Source organism: Amphiprion ocellaris, chromosome 11 (genome assembly GCF_022539595.1).
Source record: "Amphiprion ocellaris isolate individual 3 ecotype Okinawa chromosome 11, ASM2253959v1, whole genome shotgun sequence".
Classification (NCBI taxonomy): domain Eukaryota; kingdom Metazoa; phylum Chordata; class Actinopteri; family Pomacentridae; genus Amphiprion; species Amphiprion ocellaris.
The window spans coordinates 9095404-9110418 of NC_072776.1; the positions used below are offsets into that span (position 1 = coordinate 9095404).

The 15015-nt window shown below is 38.1% G+C and overlaps 1 protein-coding gene across 3 annotated transcripts; it reads left to right on the plus strand.

The window, feature by feature from the left end:
* Nucleotides 1-7885: 7885 nt before the first annotated feature.
* Nucleotides 7886-14868, plus strand: LOC111567280 (Golgi reassembly-stacking protein 2-like). 3 transcript variants are annotated; one of them, XM_023268279.3, is made up of 10 exons: nt 7886-8068; nt 9455-9535; nt 9624-9827; nt 9914-10000; nt 10084-10214; nt 11738-11870; nt 11944-12100; nt 13033-13116; nt 13237-13350; nt 14058-14868. In XM_023268279.3, exons 1-10 carry the CDS (start codon nt 8006-8008, stop codon nt 14291-14293), a joined length of 1290 nt encoding a protein of 429 aa, XP_023124047.1. In that variant the 5' UTR covers nt 7886-8005; the 3' UTR covers nt 14294-14868. The 3 variants fall into 3 exon arrangements, with proteins under 3 accessions (XP_023124047.1, XP_023124055.1, XP_023124064.1); XM_023268287.3 differs by having other exon boundaries at nt 11965-12100; XM_023268296.3 differs by having other exon boundaries at nt 7888-8068; nt 11968-12100.
* The last annotated feature ends 147 nt before the right edge of the window (nt 14869-15015 follow it).

Consider the following 15015-nt stretch of genomic DNA (forward strand, 5'->3'; position numbering starts at 1 on the left):
AACACTCCAGAAAGGTTTTCTTTGAAAAAAAAAATCATCATGAATTTTGGCGCAAAAAAACGCCTTACTATACTATGTCGAAAAAAAATGCGATTTTTCAAACATGTTGTAAAAACATGCCATATGATGAAATAATGTAAAGGAGGCCGTAGAAAACAGTCCAGAAAGGTTTTCTTTGAAAAAAAAAATCATCATGAATTTTGGTGCAAAAAAACGCCTTACTATACTATGTCGAAAAAAAATGCGATTTTTCAAACATGTTGTAAAAACATGCCATATGATGAAATAATGTAAAGGAGGCCGTGAAAAACACTCCAGAAAGGTTTTCTTTGAAAAAAAAAATCATCATGAATTTTGGTGCAAAAAAACGCCTTACTATACTATGTCGAAAAAAAATTCAATTTTTCAACATGTTGTAAAAACGTGCCATATGATGAAATAATGTAAAGGAGGCCGTGAAAAACACTCCAGAAAGGTTTTCTTTGAAAAAAAAAAATCATCATGAATTTTGGCGCAAAAAAAAAACGCCTTACTATACTATGTCGAAAAATGCGATTTTTCAACATGTTGTAAAAACGTGCCATATGATGAAATCATGTAAAGGAGGCTGTGAAAAACACTCCAGAAAAGTTTTCTTTGAAAAAGAAATCTTGAATTTTGGCGCAAAAAAATGCCATAGTTTTCTATGTCGAAAAAAATGCGATTTTTCAAACATGTTGTAAAAACGTGCCATATGATGAAATAATGTGAAGGAGGCCGTGAAAAACACTCCAGAAAGGTTTTCCTTGAAAAAAAAAATCATCATGAATTTTGGTGCAAAAAAAACGCCTTACTATACTATGTCGAAAAAAAATGCGATTTTTCAAACATGTTGTAAAAACATGCCATATGATGAAATAATGTAAAGGAGGCCGTGAAAAACACTCCAGAAAGGTTTTCTTTGAAAAAAAAAATCATCATGAATTTTGGCGCAAAAAAACGCCTTACTATACTATGTCCCAAAAAAATGCGATTTTTCAAACATGTTGTAAAAACATGCCATATGATGAAATAATGTAAAGGAGGCCGTGAAAAACAGTCCAGAAAGGTTTTCTTTGAAAAAAAAAATCATCATGAATTTTGGTGCAAAAAAACGCCTTACTATACTATGTCGAAAAAAAATGTGATTTTTCAAACATGTTGTAAAAACGTGCCATATGATGAAATAATGTAAAGGAGGCCGTGAAAAACACTCCAGAAAGGTTTTCTTTGAAAAAAAATCATCATGAATTTTGGCGCAAAAAAAATGCCACAGTATAATTGGAGCGACCTGGACTCAGAGACTGGGAACAGGAGCGACCTGGACTCAGAGACTGGGAGATGGAGCGACCTGGACACAGAGACGGGGAACAGGAACGACCTGGACACAGAGACTGGGAACAGGAACGACCTGGACTCACAGACTGGGAACTGGAGCGACCTGGACTCCGACACTGGGAACTGCAGAGACCTGGACTCAGAGACCTGGACTGAGAGACTGGAAACTGGAGCGACCTTGAATAAGAGACTGGGAACTGGAGCGACCTGGACTCAGAGACTGGGAGATGGAGTGACCTGGAATAAGAGACTGGGAAGTGGAGCGACCTGGACTCAGAGACTGGGAACTGGAGTGAACTGGAGTGACGTTTTTAGAGCGACATGCTTATACTATGACGTTTTTAGAGTGACATGCTAAACTATGACGTTTGTTGAACCAAAGGTTATACTATGACCTTTTTTTGAGCGACATGCTATAGTGTGACGTTTTTAGAGCGACATGCTATACTATGACGTTTTTAGAGCGACATGCTATACTATGACATTTTCAGAGCGACATGCTATAGTATGACATTTTTAGAGCGACATGCTATACTATGACGTTTTCAGAGCGACATGCTATACTATGACGTTTTTAGAACGACATGCTATACTATGACTTTTTTGAGCGACATGCTATACTATGATGTTTTAAGAGCGACATGCTATACTATGATGTTGTTTGAGTGACATACTATACTATGACGTTTTTTGAGCGACATTCTATACTAGGACGTTTTAAGAGCGACATGCTATACTATGACATTTTTTGGGCGACATGCTATACTATGTCGTTGTTTGAGTTACATGCTATACTATGATGTTTGTTGGACCAAAGGCTATAACTATGTTTGTTGAGCGACATGCTATACTATGATGTTTTTAGAGCGACATGCTATACTATGACGTTTTTTTGGGCGACACGCTATGCTATGCTTGTTGAGCGACATGCTATATTATGATGTATTTTGAGCGACATGCTATACTATGACGTTTTAAGAGCGACATGCTATACGATGACGCTGTTTGAGCGACATGCTATACTATGTCGTTGTTTGAGTTACATGCTATACTATGACATTTTTTGGGCGACATGCTATACTATGATGTTTTAAGAGCGACATGCTATACTCTGACATTTTTTGGACGACATGCTATACTACGATGTTTTTTGGACGACTTACTATGCTATGACCTTTTAAGAGCGACATGCTAAACTATGATGTTTTTTGGACGACATGCTATACTATGACGTTTTTTGGGTGACATGCTATACTATGACGTTTTTTGAGCGACATGCTATACTATAATGTTTTTTGGGCGACGTGCTATACTATGACATTTTTTGGGCGACGTGCTATAGTATGAAGTTTTTAGAGTGACATGCTATACTATGACCATTTTTGAGCGACATGCTATACTATGACATTTTTACAGTGACATACTATTACATTTTTAGAGTGACATGCTATACTATGATGTTTTTAGAGCGACATGCTATACTATGACGTTTTTTGAGCCACATGCTATACTGTGATGTTTTCTGAGCGACAAGCTATTTGAGCCACATGCTATACTGTGACGTTTTTTGAGCGACACGCTATTTGAGCCACATGCTATACTGTGACGTTTTCTGAGCGACATGCTATACTCTGACGTTTTTTGAGCGACATGCTATACTATCACTTTTTTGAGCGACATGCTATACTATGAGGTTTTAAGAGCGACATGCTATACTATGGCGTTGTCTGAGCGACATGTCATACTATGACTTTGTTGGGTGACATGCTATTGTATGTTTTTTGAGCGACATTCTATACTATAACGTTTTAAGAGCGCCATGCTATACTATGACATTTTTTGGGCGACATGCTATACTATGATGTTTGTTGGACCAAAGGCTATACTATGTTTGTTGAGCGACGTGCTATGCTATCAAGTTTTTAGAGCGACATGCTGTACTATGATTTTTTTGGGCGACATGCTAAGCTATGACGGTTTTTGGACGACATGCTATGCTATGATGTTTTTTGGACGACATGCTATGCTAAGACATTTTAGGAGCGACATACTATACTCTGACGTTTTTAGAGTGACATTCTATACTATGACGTTTGTTCGACCAAAGGCTATGCTGTGACGTTTTTTGAGTGACATGCTATACTATGACGTTTTTTGAGCAACATGCTATAGTATGATGTTTTTTGAGCGACATGCTATACTATGACGTTTTTTGGGCGACATGCTATACTATGTTTGTTGAGCGACATGCTATACTATGATGTTTTTTGAGCGACATGCTATGATGTTTGTTGGACCAAAGGCTATACTATGTTTGTTGAGCGACATGCTATACTATGATGTTTTTAGAGCGACATGCTATACTATGACGTTTTAAGAGCGACTTGCTATACTATGACTTTTTTTGGGCGACATGCTATACTATGTTTGTTCAGCGACATGCTATACTATGATATTTTAAGAGCGACATGCTATACTATGACGTTGTTTCAGCGACATGCTATACTATGACATTTTTAGAGCGACATGCTATACTATGACGATTTTAGAGTGACATACTATACTATTACATTTTTAGACTGACATGCTATACTATGACGTTTTTAGAGCGACATGCTATACTATGACGTTTTTAGAGCGACATGCTATGCTATGACGTTTTTAGAGCGACATGCTATACTATGACGTTTTTTGGACGACATGCTATACTATGACGTTTGTTGGGCGACACGCTATACTGTAGGCTTTTTTAATTGACATATTACTAGGACGTTTTTTTTGTGTTTTTTAGCAACATATAAGAATTTGAACAGTTTTAAAAATTACTATACTTTTACTTGTGCAATGAAATATTATTCTATGGCATTTTTTAGACAACATATTATACTCTGATGTTTTCTTGAATAACATACTATTTTGACAATAGACTGCACTATTACATTTTTTGAACCACATATCACACATGACAATTGTAGGCAACATCCTATCATTTTGCGCTTTTTGAACCACATAATAATCTATGGGGGTTTTTTTTTGCCGACATGCTATACTATGAACTACAGGCCATACTATGTTATACTATACTTTATATACTTTACTATACTACATTTTCTGAACTACATCCTATACTATGGCGTTATACACAGAGTGCTTTGGTTACATGATTCATAATCTAGATTTTTTTTCTGTTTTGTTTTTTGACGGGATTACCACAGACCTGACTGTGAACACCGTTGACACCCACCTGAGGGAGACGCTGCCTAAGATCTCAAGGCTGCTTGGTCGTGGTCTTTCCGGCCCTGCTCCAGAACGCCTTCATCAACTACGTCTTCTTTTGAAGAGGCCCTCAGATGCTGCAGTCTCTGACCTTCAGGAGGAACTGCTACTTTCACTCTGTAACAAAACGGTGGTCATTTTAAAGACCCAGCTCCTGGCGGTTTTGAGTGAAAGTTTAACACCCATCAAAACGGAACTACAGACAGTTAAATCTGAGCTGTCGATCAGTATTTCAAACATCAAGTCTGACCCGGGTGCCCTAAAGCACGCTGTGGGTGAAACGGAAACTTCACTCTCCACATCACCGATGACATCGTCACACTCCAAAGCAGAGCACCTGTCTGCTGAACCTTTAAAAGTGGACAATAAATGTGAGAATGTGAGCAGCAGCAGCTTGTGAGCAGCAGAACAGATGTGATCAGAAAGAAGTCATTTTCTTTTTTCTTTTCTTTCTGGTTGACTTGATGCTCTCAGATGCAGATGTTGGAGCTGATTCTGATCTTACAGGATAAAAAGCTGCTTTTCCTTCACAGACTTTTCAGGAAATTTTTCTCTCGGGTTTTCTCTGCTATTTCTATTTTTATTATCTGTGATTATTTCATTATTGTAAAATAAAGTCTGAGGTATAAAGACTGAAATCTCTGGCATAGCAGAACTAAACTTCCATTTTCCTTCTTGTACTTTTGATACTAGAACTAAACGTGTCTTCAACACGGATCATCTGGTTTTAATGAATCAGCAGCAACATCACAACAACAAATGAGACAATTTTCAACAAATTAATGAAACTGATGTCATTTAAAACTATCAGAGCCTGTTTTAGTGTCAAATTAAAGCTGATTACTGACAACTAGAACATTAACGTTACTGTTTTAATCACATTTAAGTTTCCTGAACATTACATTAATGTGAACCAGCCACAGTTTTATGAACTTAATGAACCACATGACAGGAACACAACACACTTCAGCTGTTGACAGGAAACAACACAAACATCGTTAGTTTGATGCTACATTTAGCTGCTAATCAGGACTGGTCAGCTAGCTCGGTTAGCATTGCTAATTCACATTAAAGCTAATATTCACTGGATGCTAACTCTCTTCTCTGGTCAACAAACACAAATAAACTCCACCAACTCCTGGGGTTCACTGCTTACATTATATCTGACTCTGAAGTTGAACATAAAGTTCATTAAAACCGGCACCGATCAGTAAATTATCATTTATTACCGACCAGCTGTCGGAGTCCTTCAGCGTCTGTTGGTCCAATCAGCCGAAGGACTGAATTACTGAACTGAAAACTGATTAAAACAAGACAACGGACAGTAAAACTGTCTATGGAAAATGTGCTGCTGCTCCACCGATAAATACCAACAAACTAAAACAAACTTGGTGGAAGTGTTGCTTTTAGTGATTTTTTTAAAAAAAATAGCAAATATGAGGCTTTTATTTTTCTGGAAGTAAAAGGAAATGTTGCTTATCCATAGTTTCGCTAACTTAACTTTAGCTGCACTTTCACCATGTTCTAACTGATAGATCATTTTTTAAATATTAAAATAGCTGCACTTCCTTTGTATATTTGGTAGTTTCTTATGTTGCTGCTGTTTCATTGCAATTATATTTTAATAATATCACTTTAAATACAGATAATTGAAAAGAAAAAAAATAGCTCTGAAATACTCAATGAACTGATACCTCATCTAGTGTTAAACTGAATAAGAATTCTTACTAATATAAAATGTAACTGACTGAGCTGTATTAATTAAATCGAGATATTTCAAATTGAAAGAAACACAACATTGACTGAAATACTTCAGTCAATTAAACCTTAAATTCATTTACCTAAGAAATCCATCCTTTAATGTCTTACCTTAAAATGACCTACATTTAAAAAAAATATAAGTGCAAACAAGTTTCACACTAAAGATGAATCACTGATGAACATTTAATTGCTCAGCAGATATTCAGGACTACTGACTACACAGAACCTTAACTTTACTGTTTTAATCACATTTAGGTTTTCTAAACGTTACATTAATGTGAACCAGCGTCTCCATAAACAGTTTTATTAACTAAATGCATTACATTACAGTAACACAACACACTTCAGCTGTTTACATTAAACTCAACACAAACATCGTTAGCTTAATGCTACGTTAGCTTTAATCAGGCTACAACTGAGCAGCTAGCTCGGTTAGCATCCCTAACATTAAAACTAATATTTACCGGATGCTAACTCTTTTCTCTGGTCAACACACACAGAAATAAACTCCACCAACATCTGGAGTGCATGGCACACATTATATTTGACACTAAAGCTGCATATAAAGTGCATTAAAAGCGACACGAAAATAAACATAACTTACCAAACTATCAGAGTCTGCTGGTAGAATCAGCCGAAGGCAGAAAACTGGTTTACACAAGCCAACGGGCGGGAAAACTGTCTGTGGAAAATGTTCTGCTGCTCCACCGATAAATAAACCAACAGTTATTATATCAGAATTCATCCAAACGAGGAGAGCAGAGTCTGGGCTGCCTCCACCATTGGACCTGTCACTCATTCCAGACCAGACTGTCAATCAAGTAACCACGCCCCCTGGCTTCGCAAAACTTTAAGGCTCTATAAAAAAAATCAATATTGATTTATTTTAAGATCGGCCACCTGATCTCTGATTTTGACCATGAAAACTAACGAAAAGAAATTATATACAGTCTATGCACTGTACTGTGTTTGGCTCCACACTTGCTGATGACCACTTCCGGTCTCAGAAAATGAAAAAACTTTTTCGTTTCTGTCTCTTACTGATTTTACTTTTTTGTTATTCTAAATATAAAATGAAAATCAAAGCATTTTTAAAATTTCGTATATCCCTTTTGATCATGAAAAGGAAAAACGCCTTGTATTTCAATTTTAATTTTTGTATTTTAAAACGAAAACTAATAGCCACTCGTTTTTCAATACCCGTTTCAGAACGGAAAATCAAATTGCCAAAATATACACGGACCGTTAAGAATAGTGTCTCGTATTTTAATTAATTTGCTCTGAAATAACTTTAAAACGATGCATTTATTCTCTCAATGAGTAAAAATCCCAATAACGCCTCTAGCTAAAGTCACTGCAAGCATTGTGTCGAACCTTCTTGTGATAATCCAGGCTTGCTTCAGTTAAAAACTGCCCATTACATCTAGATTTATCAGTAAATCTGGATGAATACCGGAGGCATTTTTAAAGCACACACTGCTGCTGTCATCATCAAACAGCTGCACCAGGAAGAACCGAGAACCAGGAACCAGTGGAGCCGCGACATGCTGTGGCGCAGAGCCGCCCGCTGACCAGCTCACTATCACGCCCTGACCTGCACCTTCTGGGGGACATGGGGGGCTCTCAGAGCGTCCAGATACCGGGTGGAGGCACCGAAGGATACCACGTCCTCCGGGTAAGAGCCGCTCTCGTGTCGCAGCGAGTTTACGGTGAGCGGCTGTTAGCTCCGCTGCTAACGTTAGCTTTCTGCTGAGGAACCGAGCTGTGCTGCCTGAGAAATGCTCATATTTACACAGGTATGCGGTAAATATGTGACAGGAGTTTTGAAAACGGTTCAGTCACCGATACATGTCCGTTAAATAGCTCCATGTATGTGCTCGTTAGTCAGCTAACTGTCAGCAGCTAGCTGTCAGTGCTTCACTGAAAGCTGCTCCTGCTGCTGCTCCGCCCCACTGCTGGTTTTAGATGTTGTAGCACAGATTAAGCTGAGGGGAAAAATAGTCAGTCATAATTATTCATTTTCAGTACCACTTGAACGCTATTATATTGTTTGCAGCTGTGTATTATTTTTATAGCTTTTACAAATGAGAATTTTTAAATCAAAACTCTACTCATGATTACAGAAAGGCATGTTTTGTTGCACAATATCACTTTTAATGTCCCACCATAAAAGATAAAAAATAAACAGAAAGGGTGACCGATGCCTTAGAATACAATTCTTAATATCTGCTTTTTCTTTGATTATTTGCTGGAACTGTGGGACTATTTCAGATTATTTCATCCATTTTTTTAGGCCAGAAGAGGTGAAATCACACAGTGTTCATAAAGTATTAGAGATAAGTCTTGTATAGCTTCAGAGGAGCCTGATGTCCAAGTTGGGAACCACTGATTTTGAGGAAAGTAGGAGAAAATTGTATCTGCTCTTAATATTTGAAGTGAGGCATGTAAGTGTTTTCTGTGCTGTACCGTAATATTCTGTAATTGTGAGTTGCCAGAAGACTGCAGAAGAAAATTAACGGCAGCCTAACTCTGGTACAATGCATGAAATGATAGCATTTAAGTTTAATCTTATGCATGATCCCTTGAAAAAAATGAAAAAATAAAATGAAAAAACAGCAACATGATGGGGTTCCACATTTGTGATGCTTAATCTTCATTCTTCTGTCGAGGTATAAATCCCCAGCCTAATAATTCAGGATCTTTTAACCTTGCAGGAGACATTTCTGAAAATGGCATTAAACTGATTAAAACCTGAAGGTGTAATTGAAAGAATCGCAGATAAACAACATTTTGACAGTGCTGTCATTTATTTTCCCTCCTACGACTGATGCGTTCCCATCTATCTATGCTCTGCTTAATGTTTTGAATATCTATTGTGTCCTAATGGATTTACATTTAAAGACACATACAGTACATAAAATATGCAGAATTTAATTTATTTCTTTGTGGAGCCATGTCAAAGGTGGCAGATGCTTTCATTCCCTCAAACAGCTTAGTGCCTGTGTTAGATTTCTGCTATTATTTCATTGATTTGAACCCTTATTATTCTTTCATTTTGCAGGTCCAAGAGAATTCCCCCGGCCATCGTGCAGGACTGGAGCCTTTCTTTGATTTTATCATCTCAATATGTGACACTAGAATGGTAAGTTGAGGTAATAAAACATCCAGCTTCAGGTCTCATGCAGCCACAACTGTGACGACAATGAATTGCTTGTATTGATTTGTTATAGAACAGGGACAATGACACCCTGAAGGAGCTGCTGAAGATTAACGTGGAGAGGCCCATCAAGATGCTGTTGTACAGCAGCAAGACGTTGGCTGTGAGGGAGACAACCGTCACTCCCAGCACCATGTGGGGCGGCCAGGGGCTGCTGGGAGTCAGCATTCGCTTCTGCAGCTTTGAAGGAGTTAATGAAAATGTTTGGCACGTCTTGGTGAGTGAGCTGGTCTGACTGGAGCTTTATTTTTGAGTTCTTTGTCTGGCCTAATGTGTTTATACGTGTTGCTTTCATGAGTCCAGGAAGTCGAGGCAAACTCTCCTGCAGCCCTGGCTGGGTTGAGGCCTCACGCCGACTACATTATAGGAGCAGACACCGTCATGAATGAGGTAGTTGCTTTACAGACCGGTAGTATTGCTGAAATAAAACTAGCATGAGGTTGAACTGGTGTGTGACTGTGTTTTTTCAACAGAGCGAAGATTTGTTTTCCCTCATTGAGACTCATGAAGGGAAGGAGCTGAAGCTGTACGTTTACAACACAGACACAGACAACTGCCGCGAGGTGGTCATCACTCCAAACTCTGACTGGGGTGGAGAGGGCAGGTAAGACACCTATCAGGAAAATGGTTCACTCAGCTTTGCCTTTGTTGCCTGTTAAAAACTGAATTTTAAAAACGCACAAGCACTAGTCCTTTCTGCTGGCTCATTTGGCTGAGACAGAAAACCTCATGTTCCAGTTGCCAGTCTAACTCCTAACCTTTTAAATGAATTAGAAATACTATAATGGTAACAAGGGCTGCACAGTGGCTTGGTGGTTAGCACTGTTGTCTTGTAGCTAGAAGATCCCTGGTTCGTGTCCCTGCCTTCCTGGGATACATGGGTTTTGTGGGTTCTTCGGCTTCCTCCCACAGTCCAGAAACATGCTGAGGTTAATTGGTAGCTCTAAATTGTCCGTAGGTATGAATGCGAGTGTGATTATTTGTCTGTATATGTGGTCCTGTGATACACTGGTGTCCTGTCCAGGGTGTCCCTAGCCTTCACCCTAGGGTCAATATATAATTGTGGCACTTTTTGTAACATAGTTGACAGATATCTTATTTGACATTTTTGCTGTTTTCAGGCCTAAAATCAACATGGCCACCTATAACCAAACACTATATGGCATTTTTAAAGAAGATTCTTCTAAATATTATATATACAACGGAGTAAAATTGAAAGTTATTTCTAAAGATATTGTAGTAAACCTGTTGACATGTGATAAAACCACACTTGACTCACACACTACTTTATGTTAAATAACTCAGAAAGCCTTGGAGTCTTGCCAGTCTTTTCTTCAGGAGGAAATGACATCATGTGAAGCAGGTCATGTGATCTGGAATTAACACACTTCCTTGAGAGGCATTTTGTAATGGGGAACTTAGTTGAAAGTGATTTCTTGACACAGAAAATTTGCTATTTTCCATATAAAATTTGATATCGCCAATAACGAAATATGTGTCATGATTATCTCAACTTAATAAAAAGAACACAGTCAAAGTATTTTTTGAATAAGCATATCTTATTATTGTTTAGCTAATTAGAAGGTGGTGGTTACTAAATTGGGACGGTTATTTTGTTGACATTTTAGTGATATCCAGTCATTTTTTATGGAATTCGTAAAGACATGATCATAATGAACATAAAAAACTTTTTTTTTTAACTTTAAATAAAAATGTATCTAAGATGTATCCTATGGGCTTCAAAAATCTCTCAGTTATATATTGACCCCCCAACTCAGCTGGGATAGACTCCAGCCCCCTGCGACCCTAATGAGGATTAAGCGGTGTATAGATAATGGATGGATAATGGTAACAATAAAGGCCTCATAAGTTCTTACAGTTACTACTCTGTTTTTTTGTTGTTTAAATTTGTGAAAGTCTCAGTTTCTGATTACTTATATGCTCAGTTTTGGTAGTTGTGTTATATTTCCATTTCTGGTTCTTGTGCTTAAATCACTGACTGTGCAGGTTTTTTGTCATCTGGATCCACCAGAGAGCAAAAGCTGCCATCACACATTTTCTTCAAGACTATTGTAAAATGTTTGGATGTTGTCCCTTCACATTTTTGCTGTTTTTCTGCCTCTGCAGTCTGGGATGTGGGATTGGTTACGGCTACCTGCACAGGATACCTACACAGCCATTTGCAGAGGGCAAGAAGATGAGTTTCCCTGCACAGACTCCTAATGAACCAGCACCTCCACCTAAAGATGGCTTCACAGAGGTAACTCAGCATCTCCAAAAAATGATTACATCTAGAATTTTTTTTTCTGATGTCATCTGGCTTGTATTTACAGATAAACTGTGATTTTGGTCAGCAGGTCCATCTCTCTGCTGTCGTTCCAACTGTTCCAGTTGTTGTGTCGTCTTCTGCTTCAACTGGTTTAGAGCAGTCTCTTTCCAGTTTGTCAGTCAGCTCGAACCCAACCGCTGTCCTGAGCCATCTGTCAACAGGTACAGTCATCTCTGTCAGATTACCGAAGTTAAGCTGAAGATCAAGTGAAACCTGCAGCGTTTTTTGTCTTGTTTGTGTCCATTTTTTGGTCGCTTTGTAGCTTTTTTTAATCAATTTTTTTTGTCTTTTTGTGTTGTTTCATGTCATTTGTGTCATATTTTGTTATTTTGTTCTTGCCTGTCATTTTGTGTCAATTCTCTTCTGACATTTTGTCTTGTTTTTGTCGTTTTTTGTCTGACTTTTGTAGTTTTGATCATAAAATAAAATACTATATCATTCAGATACCTGTAACTAAAAGTTTTGTTTCTTTGTAGACCCTCTGTGATCTGTAAGTTGTAATGTGTAAATGATAAACTGAGGCATAATATTGTTGAAATTGAATTAATTTTTCTTCAGAAATTTCATGTTGTTCATAATGTTTTTAAATGTGAACATTTTCAGAATGTGCTTTTTGGCACTAAAACAAAGGGAAAATTTGGAGTCATAGTTATTTATTCATAGATTATTATGCTGTGATTTTACTGTCCCGGTTCACTTGAGATGAAATTGGGCTGAATATGGTCCCTGAACTAGAATGAGTGTGACACCCCTGCTTTAAACTGTAAACCTTCTTAAATTGCTGAGTATCTTTTATTTAGCGCATCAGATACTTTCCTTGCAAGCTTCCCTAGTGTTTCTGCTAGACACTTCACAATACCCAAACGTATCACTACAGGTGCAATGTTGCCAGAAACCAGATTTAAAACTCTGGTATACTGAGAGACTCTGATTGGCTTAATCAGCATGGTGTGATCTCATTTGGTAAGAGCTTGAAGAAAACTAATATATTTGTGAAAGTCCCTTATTTCAGCTTCAATTGGAATTACTTTTAACATTCTGAGTTACCGGCCTTGAGAAACCTAAACATCTGTTCATTATTGTGTTGTTCCAGGAGCTTCTACTGTCCTGTTGCCCAACAAGGCGACTGCCTCACAAAGCGTTCCATTGTCTGTCAATCCTACTCCAACAATCCCAGGTTGGCAAACTTATTTTGTAGCTCAGCATCTGTGTCACCAAAGACCTAAAGTCTGTGAAATCCAAACTTTCATGCTGTTAGTCTGCTACACTTCACAGTGGCTTACTTCTTTTTGCACAGGTCTAATGCCCATGCCTGGAGGTCTTCCACCTTTTCCTAATTTACCAAACCTAAACATGACTTTACCAGATATGGGTCATGTAATACCACCTGGAGTTGGACTACAACATGCAGGTACTATTTTTATTCTCTGGAGTCTTCGTAGGTTAAGTTGTCAATGATAGGCTTTGTAATTTTCTTACTGTCCACAAATCTTGATTTAAACTAAACCAAGGATGAACTGATTGTACTATAGAGTTTTTTCTGTGTAGCTTAAGTCTTAACTGATTATTCCTCTGTGCCACAGAGCTCCATTTTTCAGATTTAGATTTTTTTTTTGTAGTTGGGCTCCTTTTCCTACATCTGGGACACAAGCCGGCAATATGCAAAGTGTGGATCTGTCAGAGTGATCAAGACTCATTGTGTTATTACTTGTTAATGAGATAATGATGCCACAGAGAAAGCAAATGATACCTTATGTATATTTATCATCGCTCAGCATCAAGACTATCCTCGCTGTGTTGGTATGCGCCACTCGGTTTGGAGCATCCAGCATATGTGCTGGCTGAGATAAAATTCTGTGTTTTTTTTGGTTAAACTTAAGTGGAAGGATGATAACTTCAGATTATCTTTAGAAAACAGTTTTATGCAGAAAGGGGACTGTAACCTTAGTCCCCAATTACTTACACTGAAAGTAGATTGGGAAGAGAGCTCAAATCGTAACATCCATCCATCTAAGACTTGAAAATCAAAGTCAAGAAATGTTGACAGTTCTATGTTAATATGTCTACATCTTTAAATGTAGTTGTTGGTAACAGATATTTTTTTGTTGTACTCTGCAGGTTTTCCGCCTCTTCCTCCTCTCAACTTGCCAGGTGTAGTCCCTGGTGTAACTCTGCCTCCATCTGACTTAGTTTTTCCCCACATCACTGCTAATACTGCACCTGCAGCAACACAGAATAGCACATCTCCATCTTCCACTATTCAAATGAACAGTTCACTGATCAAAACCCCCAACCTGCCATCAGCGAACACCTCTGGATCGATAAATATCATGATGTCTGGGGAATCGTCTTAGCACAGAACACCATTCTAGGATGTCAAGCTTGCTCTGAAGTCCTTACTCTGTATCAAACACCAAGTCCATTCGCTGCACCACTCAGCTGACAAATTGCTCTTACACACACCGTTAAGATTGTTGTACGAGCTCAAGGGAGATACTGGAACTACACTGCTGTTCCTTCTTAACTGCAGCAGAAATCCAGGTTGTGCCAAGAATGATCTGCGAAAAGAAAATTGCATCTGAAGAGCAGTGTTTGGTCGGTAGAAGAAAAATGAAGATTAAGTCAAAAAGCTTTCAGCAGAGTTAAAACGCTGTTGCAGAACAACTTTAAAATAGTACAAATAAAGTAATAGGTATGATAATTTTGCTCAAAACAAGTTGTAAAAATGGGTTACTTTAAGTGTGCATCTTTAGGGGTTAATCTGAAGGGAAGATGGAGCTGTTACTTATACGAATGGGGATTTTCTTTCAGAAAACAAGGTTTGCTTGCTGCAGCATTGTAGCCATTAGTAAACGGTTTTGATTTTGTACAGAAAATGATTTGTAAAGTGAGATATCGTTATCTTGAATAAACTGATGTATTTTCTCTATCTCAGCCTCTGGTGTTTCTCTTGATGTGGTTGATACGGAGTCTCCCGAGTATAGCCTGTAACACTGTAGTACCCATGACACCCAGAGGGTGTCAGTATAATCTCAGGAAACAGACATAGAAGCTGGCCGATTGCACCCTAAAATTA